Raw genomic sequence first — 15584 nt, forward strand, 5'->3', positions numbered from 1 at the left:
TGCCTTTGATATTCTCCTCATTGCAATCATCTTTTGTTGGCTAATTCCCAGCATTTTTCCCTCAGGCTGGCTGGTTGGCATGGATGGTTAGCAGCTGCCAGTATTTCTCCTCCCTGTCAGCTACGAGCCATACTAATGTTAGATGCCTGGCTCAGTCCCACCCAGGCTGCCGCATGCCTTCGCTTTCCAACATACTCAGCTTTTGCCAGCCTTGAATCCAAATCGAGGTCCCGTCCTGCCTTTCTCCTTGCAAAGATTTAACCGGGTGAGGGAGTTAACCTACGTCAACTGAAGAAGCAGATGACAGGTTTTACAGGGCTAGACCTCATGGGGAAATGGCAGGTTTCACAGCAGCCGTCAGGGAGCAGTAAAGGAGTAAGAACGCAGAGAAATTCAGCCTGTGGTGTGTGCTAACATCTACTTTGAACATCATTCTCTTAATAGCAAAGAGCTGTGCAGATACACAAACAAAAAAGCTCCCCAAGCACATCCCATCCCCTCTTCCTAAAAGAGATGCTGCTTCTCTTTGCCCCTTGGAAGATTTGTAAGCCACAGACAACTCCATTTAATCCTTTTAGAAGGCAACTTTTCCAGCAGATAGTTCACTGCACTAAAAAAAGTGACCAATAACCACTCTTTAAAGCAGATTCAAGAAACTTGAGGGTTACAGGTAAAACTAACCAACCTACTTGAGAAGCAAGCTGGTTTTATAACAAAAAGGATAGTATCAGACCAGTGCTAGAAAAAGCTTGGTCTACTACTTCGGAAGACCTGTGTTTAACTTCACCAGAGAGAAATGCATTTGGTGCTTTCATGGCTGCAATGACCAGGTGAAGGTTTTTTCAAAGGTACACCCCAAAGTCAAAAAAATGCAAGCAAGGTTGGGAATCTCATTTCTAAGCTGTAGGAATTTAATGCAACTGAGGGGTTTTATTTGTTGTTGCTGTTTCTGTCTTTTCGCCATTTAACTACAACCTCAGTTTTCAGAAAACCAAGTGAATAAGGTGTTTGCATAGACGATGGTCCTCTGTCCAGCGCCCAGCTTTCAGCTGGCCCATATAGACTCGCTGTGCACTTCTATTAGCAAAGCCAGGCAGGTAATAATAGCGTATCAAAAGCCTATTCGATGAAGCAGTGGCTCCTTCTCAAGTAGAGTACCACTACAGCATGAATGACTCAATCATCTACTCGAGAGCTATTACTTGCAGCGATGAAGCAATGTTAATTGGATAATGGCCTGCTGCCAGCTAATATTGGCATGACCTACAATACCTCTGGCTGACAGCCGTGTCTCTCTCTCTATCACACCTTTTTTTTGTAATCTGGATGGGAAGTGGAAACCATTAAAAAAGCCTCATAAGTGCCATTTAACTTCTTATAATGAATTAAAAGCTTAATTAAGTGCCTTGTTAAAGGAAGGAAGACCAGTTTTCATGATTAAATAAAACAAAACAACAGTTAGGGGTACGGAGTGAATGACTAACTTTACTGCTTTAAATTCAGTTCTTGGAAAATATTAATTTTGGGCAGCATTTAACAGCGGCTGCTAGAGGAAAACTGCACAATTGCTGAAAAATACCCTGGGTGAAAAGCAGGTGAGGTTCTAGTTGTTTACCAAAAACTGCAAATGAAGAGAAAAGCGTAGAAGTTAAGAGCTAACAGGGTCCTTTTTTATTAGCTGTAGGCAGCTGACACACTCCATTCCTCTAACTCTGCTCTGAGGGCTGACAGTTCACACACCACAGCCACATCTGAGCCCTTGTTATTACGTGGCTGTTTTTCCAAGCGTTTATCTACACAGTAAAATACGTTGCTTTAACAAAAGGTGTAGTACGAAATCAAATTACCGAGGCTAGCATAAAAGGGTTTATGGAAACTCTTCAATCAGTGCAGAATTAGCTCCATACTGACTTAGTTTAACTTGATTAGAGAAAGGTTTGATCTGAGGCACATTAAGTCACGCTTGAACTGACCTGAAAAGTCTAACACAAAGTTCTGCAGCAGTTTAAAACCCTGTAAGGTCAACTAGTCCCAATTCTGTGTGTGCACAATGTCTCCTACTGAAATGACTGGTGTATCATAAAGACTGCTCTCACCTGTAATTGGATATGAACAAGAAATAATGTAAAAAACTTAAGTTCACTGTTTAGCTAGACAACAGTTAACAACGTCCGGGTGCCAGATTAACAAAAAGACCCCAACATGCTATGGAGTAAAAAAAAAGTCTACAATTTAGACTTCAGAGGCAGATTTACTGCTTTGAATAATCAAAAATAAGTTCTTTTGTTTTGATGTTAAGCTCCCTCACGCCAACATTACATGAGTGTAAAAGCTTTATATATAAAGCTTTATCCAGCTCCAACATCAAAACTTTGAGAAATAATAATGATAATGACCTTTCTCCACAATTGCATACTTTAGCAGTTTTCAAACCACACCAGAATTTAAAATGCAATGCTTGTATGGTTGACTTAAAAATAGCTTTGCTAATTTACGAGTGATCGTCACGTTTGGAAAAGTTTTGAACCGCGAAGACTATATTTAAAAATTATTTTCAATCTATATGCCAACATAAATTGTCTACGTAAGCCTGAAAAAAAGTACTGGCTCAGGACACTAACTCTGAACTTTTGTTTGAAATTTTTGCACTGAAGGAATAACCCCCTACATGACAGATTAAGACAGTTTTCACAGATACCTTTAGAAGTAACTCATGGGCTGCCAGAGCTCTGCAGACCATGGACTAAAAACAATAGCCTTGGGAAAAGCCATTAGCCTGTGAACTGCAAAAGACCCTGCTAACTTCTTTTAATGCAATATAACTAAGATGTTTTTTCCCCTGCTCTATCAGCTCTTAAAAACCAGGAGTATTTCAGTTCCTTTTATAGGGAGCTCTGACACTGTTCTTTTTTGGAGGCACTTCCCGTATCTACACACAGGCACTTACCAAAGCGCTCAGCACTCCGAAGCAGAGCAACGCCAGAAGCTGAGACGTGCTCCTTAACCAAGGAATAACTGAGAAATAACAAAGTGCATCAGGCAGCTCTCTACCCCAAGTGACTAGCATTTGTGAGGAAATTATTTAACTGACCACCTCACGTATATCTACTCAAATAAAGTAGCCACTGAGCAAATTAAATTCAAGGCAGTTAGCAGCAATTAATTTGCACATGGAAAATACCTGTACAAGTAAGCACTGGTAACTCTAGATGTCTTGTTTAATAGGCTAAGACAGTTCTTTTCCAGGATGAGAAAGTTAAAGCCCTGGTGCTCTGCAACTAAGAGAAGCATGTGGGAAAACAACAGTGGTGGTCAATTGACAATTTCAGAATACTGGAAAAAAGCTCAAGAACTAGATTCACTACTTCTGCAAATCCATGGACTTCACTTGAGCTGTAACAGCAGCCAGAGTAACCCTAAGTCACTAAAACTTTTTGATCTTTCATTAAGATATATTCTAAGATGTAGAAGTCCAATACTTCATTTATCCAAAGGGCATTCACTTAAAAAGAAATCATTTATGTTTGGACTGGAGGAATTTTTTTATACGTAGTATCTCATATAAAACACATAGACAAACCTTTGTGTTTTAAATCTTTAGTGTCATATGAACAAAGGACTGGGTCACCAAGTGCAGACACATCCTGATCCCCCCACCACCCTGCTTCTCCCACCGGCCTGTGGCTCAGCACCTCACCACTGCTGTGATTAGAATTCTGCTAATTTCCAATCTATTTTTACTAAAAGCCAGTTGAAACCAATCAATGCTTGTGTCAACATTGTCTTTTTAAAGAGAAACTCCTCCTCTCAGCCGTTTCATCTCCTCTGCCTACACAGAGCTGTAGCACGTCGCAGTTGTCACACCAGCAGTATGACCCTGCCACGGTCTTGTCTTCTCCTGCTTAGTCCAGGCTCCTTCTTCTGAACATCTCAGTTACTCTTGTATATACTTAATTGAATTTCAATTATTTTTCTTTAACAGGACCTGAATCATACATGGAGGTCTCACCAAGGCTTTGCAGAAGAGTGCCGATACTCTCCTGCCTCTTTGTACCTGTGCACCCCAGGCACATTTTGTCACCTCTCTGCACCCACCCTTGTTTTGCCATGTGAAAGCTATGTGACACTCACTGAGACTCGATTCTTCCACTGGAAATTATTAGTGGACACTGCAGAATCATAGTGCGCATCCTAGCGCATCCTCTGTGATATCTCTAAACTCCTATGCAAAATGTCTGGGTTGAAATTTCTTCATGAGTAATATTCAGTGTCAAGACTCGTGAAGTCACACCTGGTGACCTACTTCTTCTAATGCTCTCCAACTTGTGCCGTGACAACATCATGATGCTGCTGAAGTCTCTGGAGAGCTAAACCAGAGGGGGAAAAACGGTGTGTGACACTTCAGGATCTGTCATCATTTAAAAACACACTGTGCTTCCTCATGGGTGTTAAGCAAATGATGGTGAAAACCCCTCTGTATGCCAGAGTACCTTCCCACTGAGCGACTGCCGTCCCGTGCCCTGGGTACATTGCCACCCTTCTTGTACCACCCATCCCAGCCAGAGATGTCGGGTAGGCAGTGCCGAGGCGGCAAGTGACGGCAGTGCTGGCCAGCAGGCACACATCTCCCCTCTGTGGGCAGCAAAGCCACCAACATGCCCTACGGTAGCTGTGCTGTCACAGCTGTATGGCTGTGAGGAAACTACAGTGGGGGTGGAAGCCAGCCAGTGAGATTTTGTGGTAAAATAAAGTAAACTTTCCAGTGAGGTATGTATTTTCTACGTCCCTTGGCTTCCTGCTGTGGGAGCCATGCTGCATGTGAAAAACCCTGCTTTTTGACAGACTGTGTTCATGGTTTCTCGGTGGAAAACACATGTCCAGAAGCAGTTAAATCCCAAACTCATTGTGAGGGGAGGCGAGAGGAAGCAAGGCTGAATGAGGTACAGGAGAGGGGAAAGAGGAGGACGAGGATATGAGCTGCCAGAGCGGGGTGGACAGCAATGAGACTCCCAACGATGTGACAGCTCAAATGATTTTTCAACAATAACCTGCCACCTAGCAGCCACATCACCCCTTTCAAATTTCCTGTCTGGTACAGCAGAAGAGTATCAGGGTCCTGACAATGCCCTGAACGAAGCTACGGTAATTAAGCATTTGGGTACGACTCCCTCGGCGGCAGTGACAAAGGTGAGCTGAAGCATCTTAAAGCTTTGCCACCGTAACCGTTAGGAGTTACTGCTGGTGAGGAAGGCTGGCGTGAGCATGTCCATCCTTCAGCAATTTGCAACCCACCCAAACACAAAAACCACATCCAGAGCCGTGCCAGGGCAGGCACCGAAACCCACGCCACGCTGCCCTTTGCCACCTTAGCGGACCGCGGAGGTCTTCCTCACTGCGGAGGATGGAGGGGGCTCGTGTTTATGGCGGGGGCACGGTGACATACTGTACCTCTTCCGGCAGGCTGACCACCAGGTCATTTTCCGTCTGCCCTACCAACGCCTGCAAGAAGTACTCGCTGCAGGCAGCCAGCACAGCCCGGTGGGCGCGGAACTCCTTCCCCTCCACGATCAGCGTCACGTCACAGAGAATGTCCTGCTTCCGCTGGTCATTTAAGCAGAGGAGAATATTGGTACAGTGCACCGTTGACTCATACACATACATGGGGGAGTCAGTCTTCTCATCCACAGACATGCCGTTCACACCCTGCAGGGGAGAAGGGAGGAAGAAAACACAAACAAGGTGGTGAGGAGCAACACAGCCACCAGGTGAACATGGTGTGGTGCGATGCTGCCGCGTTTCTGGATACCCTGGGACCACAGCCAAGCAGCCCATTAATTCTTAAATCTGAGCAAGTTGCTTGGGAAAGGTATGGGGAAAGGCGTTCATTGCCACTGGCTTTCACTCCACCGCACTTCGATTACCTAACCTGCCCTTGATTTCCCCCCTCAAAACCAAAGTGGAGATTTAGATGGACTGCAAAGTGCTTTCCTTCAACCACCTACTACGCATCTACAATTTTCAATTTAGTAGAGGCAGTAACATAGGGACACAGGAAATTTTAGGAGATTTTAGCAAAAAAAGCAAGAGCGACTGTCGGGTCTTCTAATAGTTAAAAAAAGGGCTTTGTGCTTGCTTCTGTTGTTTTCAGATTAAGGGAAAAAACCCTCAAAACCCCAGCCTATTCTCCAGCTGACAGGCTGTAAACAGCTGCATGTTTACACTGAAGACCTCGGCTCAAGTGAAAGGCAAGGTGGAACCATACCCGATGAAGACAAGCCACTAACTATAGTGACTTCATTTCTCAATCAGAATTAGAGCCATTTTAAGCCTTAAGGAGGAGAGAAAGGTGTTTAGTGGCTTCAGAAGAAATCTGTTTTCAAGTATGCCTAAAGCAACATGCCTTCACCAGCAGTTTAATGCCATTTACAGAAAAGAGCAGTTTCTGAATTCCAGACCCACAGACCCAAGAAAACCCCTCAACCCATGTGGAGGTCCAATCCCCGGCGGCAGGGCAGCATTTGGGTGCTGGGGCTGCTCCTGCCTGCAGATAAGTCTCCCCTTCCTGACAGCAGAGCAGAGATTGGAAGGATGCAAGACACTCGTTACAACTGTCTGAGCTAGGAAGTTCTCTGCCTGATGTTCTGCAATTTCTGGCACACGTAGAACTGGCAATGCCTCTGAATATGAGGATTGGACTTGTGATTGTGATGGTGGTGGGGATCAGCTTCCCCCAACACCCAACACCACATGAACCACCTTTGTACTTGATCACGTTGAAGTAATTCTTTACCCAAAATTTTCTGTCCAGCACTAGACTGAATTCTCTTTACATTATTTTCTCAATTCAATTTCTCTGAGTGGAAAAGTGTAAAAGCCTGTGCTGTGTCTGAACACACTATGTACCCCAAAACAAACCGAACGTGCTTGTTTTAGGGCTTACATGGGAAAAAGGATTATTTGTATGTACTATTCTATCTGCTGCTGAAAGGAAAGTCATGTAAATGCACAAACTGCAGTATTTTAAGGAATTGTTTTTCCTTATTGCAAACAACTGCCTTCTGAGAGGCAAGGTTCAGAGGCATACAGGGCTAAAGGCAACAGATGGCGGTATTTTGGTATAATACCGCTGCACTGTAAATATCTGACCACTGTAGCAAGTAGAAGCAAAATTCCTTCTCTCCTACTTTTTAACGTGGATCTTTGCAGCATTTTCCTGTGTTAGTACAATATGCAGGTACATGAGGAGACAGACATAACATGACTTCAAACTATTCTCTTGCCATGAGTTCAAATCAGAGTACCATTTTCCTACAGTGTCATTTGAAAGATACTAATAATCTAGACAAGAATGGACTTAAGAGGACCCACTTGTTACTTGTAACTTTACTAGAGGCCTCAACAATCACTCCATTTTCCCACCTTTATAGGAGTATTTTTAAGCCAGTGGCTATGATGACTAAAAAATAGGTATTTTTGCCAACATTACAGAACTATAATATTACTGGAAGTCTTAATGGGATGCCTATGGCTTCTATTTTACTGGTATTTTCAGTATTTATTGCTGACTCATGCTACACTTCTGAGTACCCAGCTGAAATGCCTACATGAACAGAAAAAAAACAACCAACCAACCCAGATTAGTCCTTCACTGACTTTATATCTAGAGAGAAGATACATAGCTGCTTATTGATCTCCATATGGGTAGGGGAGGGAGATACTCTGGGTTTTTTTATGCTACCAGTTAGATTTCTTAACCAGAAGAATTTTTTTTTTTTCTCCTAAATTGAGACTAATGAGAAGAATTGACAGCAATCATTTTATTAGCACTCTGGTAAGGTAAAAGAGAAAATGATACTTAGCTCATCCCACTCATAGCTTTCTGTGTAACTGAACTCTGATGCTAATGATAGCGTTATAATGATGTTCTAAGTGGTCACTGTTGCGTGCTATGAAATGCAAGAGTTTACTAGAACAATCTAGTGGGAAAACCTGAGAGTTGCAAATGACAATGCAAAGGGGAAAGAGTTAATTTTTTTTTTCTTTTTTTTCCAGGCATGTTTTATGCCTGTAATGTGTCAGATGATGAAAATATGTACAAGAAACCTGAAACCTAGCAGGTAATGAACAGAACATCAATTATATTTTCAGTGCCTTTTAAAAAAAACCAAACCCCACTGTTTGCCTGAAATTGCGATCCTTTTTTACAGTAATAGTGCAATTTGTGTGAATCAAACCCTGAATTACTTGGTTACTAATTAGTAATTTCCCACTTTTTAAGTACAGCTCTCATCAAGTGTATTTTTTAAAAAAAATTTGTTGCATGCCCTATGAAGTGCTGAAAATACCACAGTGTATTTCCCCGCTGGCGAGCAAGCCTACTTTCTATGCTAGGAAGCCTGACCAACGCCGTACTGAGATGCTGGGGCTGTAAATCACACCATCTGCTCCAGCGGATCCCTAGCTACGCTCCCGGGATGGACCTCCACCCAGCGGCTTATATTGCCATGCTTTCCCAAGGCTACTGTTGTGACTCCAGGGGCTTCCCAAAAGCAGAGCCATGCCGTGCCCCTTCCCACAGCTGCTGAGAGCCCGCGTGGATGCCCTGGCCAGCAGCCGCAATCTCAGCCTGACACAGACTTCCCCTGCTGTGCCCCTGGCCGCTCCAGGAAGCACCCCAAGCCCTACATTGCGCACAGGGAAGCCGGGGCTGGGCTACAGCTCAGGACCACCTATTTATCAGCTTCTAATGTTTCAACACAAGTGATTTACAGTCTTCCCTTTTCCACCATCTGCCATTGACTGAATGACCTCCAGGCACGAGGTGCTTCCTCTCCAAGAGGGCTTTATCCTGCAGGACAGGAGCAAGATGGTGAAACCTTACACTGGGAAGTACATTGTTCATTTTCATGGGGTTTAGAGTGCAAAGGTCACTGCAGGGCTTTGGCATGTAGTAGCAAGAAAATTAGCAGAATTCAACTTCCCCCCCCCGACCCCCGAAGAGAAAAGCAGGGATCGGGTATTAACTCTGAACTCTGAGGCAAGCTGGGCTGGAAGTCTTTTATACAGTGTTAATTCAAACCGCATAATTTTTTGCTGAATTCAGTATTATGCTGAGTTTGCAGAACCTTCTTCATGGAAATCATTGCTACACACTTGGTATTTCTTCAAACCGAAGAGAGAATGTCTTAGCAAGCCTTTCTCCAGCTCAAAAGAACATGCTGTGCATTTGTTTGCATATAGGTCACCATACTGCCAGAAAAAGCCTCTTTGAAACAAAAGTTTCCAGAAACTGGCACAAACTATTGTGGGCAAGGAAAGCACCATTGAAACCTTGCCAAAAAAAGTTGCTGGTAAAGGCCAGCAACTGCAGTGAAGCGAACTGAAACGTTGCTTACACCGTCCTTCCACAGTGGCGGGTGGGAGATCCCACCGAGCCCTTCTGCATGGGCAGCATGGAGGAGGCATGTGTAACCTCAGGAGACCAAAAAAGTTGCTCATGGAACATCTGAATTACTTCAGTTTGCAGCATGTTGTCTCGACTGGCTGGTGCTCACCCAGAACTCTCCAGGAACTCATAAACGCACCGCCTGAGCTGCCACCAAAAATACATTACCTATCACGAAAAAACCAGCTCCTGCCTCACAAGACTAACGGGAAGGCAATGTGGTGTCTGTTTTTAAAGGGAAGCATTAGGGGAGAGAAAATCTTAACAAGACAGACCAGAAAGTCCTGCATCAGAAGTAGGTTAATTACGTGAAAAGGTAAATCTCGATCGCGGCAGAGCTACAGAGCACTTAACCAGGCAAATTATCATCGTGACAAAGCAGCATGGCTTCTGCAAAGGGAAGTCATGTCTCTGATGGGCTCTATTAGAATTCCTGAAGTGTGTCAAATTAGCAGTGAGGAACACTGGTACGTGTAATTAGTGTTGACTTTCAGAAATCCTTTGACAAAACCTTTACAAAAGGCTGCTAGAGAAGCTCAGCTGTCATAAGGTGAGAAGTTGCATCAGACTGGAAATCACTTAGGCTAAACTGTATTCAACAGGGAAGGGATGCAGGGGCAATTTTCAGCAGGTTAACAGTGAAATTCCTCCAGAAACAAAACAGCAGCAGTACTGGCTCACATCTGCCTATGGGCACGCCATGCAACACGCCTGAGCTCCTCTGATCTCTGAACCTTAAGCAGGGTTGCGCACACTTAGTACTTGGATGGGAGAGAGTCTGTCTGGGGATACCGGGGTCCTAAGAGCAGCCTGCCACTCCTGCACTGAGGTCATCGAGAAGATGGAGCCAGACACTGGGAGTAATTTGAAACAACAGAGCTTTAGACTGGACATAAGGAAAAACTGAGGAACAGGTTGCCTGGAGAGGTTGTGTCATCTCCATCCTTGGAGGTTTTCAAGACCAGACTGGATATAGCGCTAAGCAACCCACTCTGATCTCAGAGCTGACCTGCTTTGAGCAGGAGGTTGTGCTAGGAACCTCCTCAGGTCCTTTTCAACATGAATTATCTGATGATCCTACATTGATTAGTGACCTAGGAGCCCAGAGACCATGACAGGGAGACTGAAATTGATAAAATTAGTTCAAATGTCCAAGGTAACAGGGATTGTTGGGAATTTAAAAAAGACTTAATACAAAAAAGAATTAGACACTAACAAGGTGACACACTAAATCCAGGGCACTCTGTTATACACTAGTGGCAATTAGAAGAAAAACAAAATTTATGGAATGGTTGAGGTTGGAGAGGAACTCTAGGTATCATCTAGTCCAACCTCCCTGCTCAAAGCAGGGTGACCTAGAGAAGGCTGCTCAGGACTATGTGCAGTAGGGTTTTGAGTCTCTTCAAAGGTGGAGACCCCAGACCATCTCTGGACAACCTGTTGCAGTGTTTTACCACCATCACAGTAAAACAGGGACTCATTGACCTGGAATCTCAATTCCAATGTGGAGTCTCTCATGAAGATGACAGACTGAAGACAGACAGACTGTCACCACCTATTTTAGAGAGAAAGAAATGTTTTAATAAGGAGATATATGTTCTAGTTACTTCTGGTGCAGTACACTGTTGTGTAGTGTCTGCATCTGATTACTGATGTCGAAACAGGGACAAAAGAAATCCTCAGCAGAACAATGAAAAAGATTATTGGCAAGGAAAGAGAAAAAGCCCTCCTCAAAAAGTATGATCAATTCAATAAACACTACACAAATAATACAAAACAAAAAGGTCAAAGCAGCACTGCTATTTATTGTTTCTAGTGTTGCAAATAGGAGAGCACACCCACATTAAAGCAGCAAGACAAACGCAGAATTTGTAAAAAGAAGAGCTGTGATTCCTGACCATAGAAATGAACTGAAATTGTACCCTGTACTCATAGGAAGATGCTTGCTTTGTTTTTCCTGAGATTTCACGGTTACTGGAATAAACCATATGTACGACTGACCACTGCTGCATGTTACTGGGCAAAGAACTCACCGGCTTTGTAAAAGGATTAGTCACTCCTACAAAAACATCCAGGGCCACATTACTCAGGGTACGAGTTTACATGGGATGAATATTCACACGCTCTAGCACACTGGCCAACAACAAACTGCCTGGGCAGAGGAACGTGCCTGTATTATCTGTCTTTCCTGACCTACTAACCACTGTCTCAGAAACAAATTATTTGATGGATGTCAACACAGATGAAACCCCAAATCTATCACCTCCACACACGCCTCCTAGACCTCTCGCCTCCTCTGCCCCCAACCGCAGGAGACAGTGATGGGCACGCTGCTGCCCCGCACTCCTCTCTCTCAAATGGGTACTGAAGTTGCATGGGACCATGCTGTTGAGGGCAAGCAGTAGAAAACATCTGTCTAAAGACCACATGTGATGGGTGTCACTGACAGCAGGGGCTCCCCCTCCCACTGGCTCCAGAGGAGCGCTGGGTTTAGAACATGAGAAGCTGTCAGATGTTAAGCTCAACTTATAAAAGGTGCACAGACTGCAGCAGAAACGTCTTTGTAGCCTCTCCGTGGCAAAACACCAGTGAGGAAGGGGATAGGGGGAAAAGGGGGCTTAAAAGCATCATCTCATCCCATGAAACAAAGGCTCACTTGTATCCCAGGAGGTGTAAGCAGGACATCAGATCTACAACAGCACACAGAGGACTCCCAACAACCTCACAGTAAAGGCCTGAAAAGGTTTATCGGTATCTCCTCATTATGTCTGTAATGCTACATTTTAGTAGGGAAGCCAACAGATAACATTGTGTGATTTCTCATTTAGGAACTGCAGTACCTGACCTGGTGTAAAATGAACCGCAGGTTCATAAGCTGGAGCTTGCATTATACCCTGCTGTACAAGGTGACTCCCGGCTTTCTCGTGACTGTGTTAAGAGAGGATCAATACTGAACTGGAGTTATTTTTAGTTCCAGTTCACATTCTTCCAATCAGCTCCACTAAGAGTAAAAAAAAGACACTTAGGAATAACTTGAAGTGGTCAGCTTGAACACAGCCAACAGTCTTTGTTCACAGGTAGCTGGAGAGTCTGCACTGCAGATTTGCATGTAAACGTCTGACAGTATTTCTGTTCAATAGGATGCAGACAGTGTGAAAAAACGCTCTTTTGTTCTGAGGTTTTCTATTAATTTTTTTTCCCTAACAATTTAGCAAAAGGTACTAGGAGAAAAATGGGGAGAATGATGATAAAATAATGAAAAAGCTGAGAGGAACTTGTACTTCTGACAAATGGCAGCAAAAGCACATCAGACTTGACAGTTTTTACGGATAAACATGCACTGTTTTTAAGTGGCAAGTGGGAGGAAAATAATTTTCCAGGCTTCCTTCCCCATCTCCTAATATTTTTTCTATGAAAAGACTCGTTCTGTGTAATCAACACTTTGTTTTAAAGAAATTTATCAATAACTGACACTTCAGAGCTCCTCAAATGACCATCCTTGTAATTGGTTATTACGATCTCTCAATTATAGCTATAACAACAAAGGATATGATTATATTGTCACTGCTTTCCTTTAAAAAGAAACTATTGAAAGGCCTAATGATTAATTCACCATTTTTGAGAGCTCACTGTAATGACAGAAGACTGTATACAAAGGTCTCTTCAGTGAGCCCATTATTCAATTAATAAATGCTGAATACTGAACAGTCATAGTCATATGAAACTCCCAAGAATTGTGTGAATTTTTAACCAATTAATTATCAATTACAACATCATAAAACACCAGCACAAAAATAGAAATAACGAAATTTAATTATACATTATTCTTCTTAGTTGCTGCAAATACTATACAAGACTGATTTTGATTAATAATTCATACAGCAATAAAGTATCAGGAAAGATAATTATACTGTGCCACAATTCTCACACTGATTTCTGTAATTACAGATTACAACAGTGTTAGCAATTTAAAAAGGTTAGGGAGCAGTAGTAATTTGCTATGTCATCCTCAGCAATATTAATGTCTTCTTCTCTGAGCACCCCAGATAATTGAAAATAGACTAGCAGGCCGCCAGGCTACACGGGCTTGCCTCCTGCCAAAAATACTGTGGGTGCCAGGGCCATTAGCAAGAACGTCTTCAGAAATGAGCTTTTCACATTGTTTAAGTAACTTCTGCTGTAAAGCAGAAGATGCATGGATAAGTGGAAAAGACATTGTAGAGCATTCTTGGCTGGCAGCTGTAGACATGTGCTGCGGCTGATAGCAACGGCTGGTGCTTCTGACCCTACTGCCTCAAAGCAAGACCTTCGTTTGACCATGGGTGGGAAGGGGGATAGCGAAGAGAAACCCAAGAGAGGATTTAACCACGGGCCCTCTAGAGAGGCAGGTCTGGTTGGGCACACAGCAGGACCCTGCAGACATCTGGTAACATCTCCTAAAGGCAAGAATTCACATTGCTGAGGAGGCCGCATGGCTCCAACACGTCAAGCGTTCACAGCCCAGGGAGCACCCTCTGAATTGCTAAAGAGCTGCAAACAGTTCAGGGGCCACAAACTGGTCCTCAATGGGCTACGCCATGGGCAGCGAGCAGGAGCATTAGTGCCTGGGCTGGTTGCAGAGCTGGGCCATAAGCCCTGTTTCTGCACGGCAAGCTTCAGGTACTTTTGAAGCGGAGATGAGAATACTGGAAATTCATTCCTTAGCTTAAAGTGACAGGAACAGGGATGCGTCCTCCAGACCGTGGAATGGCTGCTTTGGCACACCCATACGTCGTCACAGCACAGAGGCGTTGATGTAGGAAGTAAGTCCCATTGCAAAAGTCACTTACTGGTTTTGTTATACTGGACCTAGACCCTACTGCACAACTGGATAGAGACTAGGGGGAAAAAAAAGGGGGGACTCTGATCCTGCAGACCTTTAGACAGAACTGCTTAATTTAAGTTTTCTCTGTAGCATTTTGGTTACTTACAATGATTTCGGTATTGGCAGATTGCACACACAAACAGAAATGTACCACAGCTTCATTTTTTGCGATGGATCTTCTTTTTTGTTTGTTTGTTGTTTTTTTTTTTTTAAATTAATGTCAAGATGCCCATAGTCTCCATGATGAATGTTTATTTAAACCTCAGGTGTCTACTCTAAAGAAATTGCGCTTCAGGTTGTTCAGAGATTGGTACCATAAGGAGGCAGGGATTCCCAGTGGAGGTTGCTTTGAAGAGTCCAAATAGATTTCTGTTCCACATACAGATAAAACCTATTTCTTAACACTTCAGAAGGTTGTGTTGTTATTGTTTTCTGAGAGAGGAACCCAGCTGAACAAGGTAATGATAGCTCGCAGTCTTTAGGGACTTCAGTTAACATGCAAATAATGTTTAAACACACTACATGCATTGACATATACATTCTATACAGGCCTACTAGGCAAAGTATGCATCTTTTTATGACTCAGGAAAAATTACATAATTATACTACTAATTGTCCTACATTCAGTAAGTCAGGCTTAGTTTAACATGCATTTTCAATGTCCTTTAAATATAAACGATGATGCCTTCAGGAGAGGGGCATAGTAGATGAGGTGGGGGAAGACATAGACCAGGTAGGAAAACAGAAGGAACAACAGAAGAACCGTCCTCTATCCTTAGTTCTCAGAAGCCACTCAGCTGACATTACATGTACATGGAAAGTGAGCAACACAGAACTCTTCCCTGATAAAGTCTCTTTGCATGGCTTTCACATCGCTCTTTACAGTAGCTGGCTATGGTGAAGGGGACCGGAACCAAGTCTGCTACTCAAAATAGCTTATTCAAAGCAGAATGGGGAATGCCCAACACTGAAACAGTGCCAGGAAACCACCAAGCAAAACAAACAACATACTATGTTTTTCTGAAGTGGTCAATGGCTTCAGGACCTGGGGAAAAGACACAGCCTTTTGGTTTATTCTTGGGTAAGCTGGACTGCCAGATTAAAGAATCAGAGAGGGACAAATGAACTAGTGATTTGTTTTTATCTTGCTCTCCAGCTTGGTGAGTTCTCTGAAAAGGTTTGAGGTCTCCACACAAACGGAGGCTGGAAATTCTGGCAAGGGCCCACCAGATTTAGGTCCTGCCTTCCTTGCTTTAAGTGAGTATTTTGGGGCTT

General features: G+C 43.4%; 1 protein-coding gene across 3 annotated transcripts in view; it reads right to left on the reverse strand.

Moving 5' to 3' along the window:
* The window catches only part of BACH2 (BACH transcriptional regulator 2), a 196727-nt gene that overhangs the window by 50052 nt on the left and 131091 nt on the right, over positions 1–15584 (reverse strand). For all 3 annotated transcript variants that reach the window (XM_075046617.1, XM_075046615.1, XM_075046616.1), the window contains one exon: positions 5449–5703. In XM_075046617.1, coding sequence (XP_074902718.1) covers positions 5449–5691 — 243 coding nt within the window. In that variant the 5' untranslated portion in view covers positions 5692–5703. The remainder of the gene's footprint in view (positions 1–5448; positions 5704–15584) is intronic.

Source organism: Buteo buteo, chromosome 15, assembly GCF_964188355.1.
Source record: "Buteo buteo chromosome 15, bButBut1.hap1.1, whole genome shotgun sequence".
NCBI classification, from domain to species: domain Eukaryota; kingdom Metazoa; phylum Chordata; class Aves; order Accipitriformes; family Accipitridae; genus Buteo; species Buteo buteo.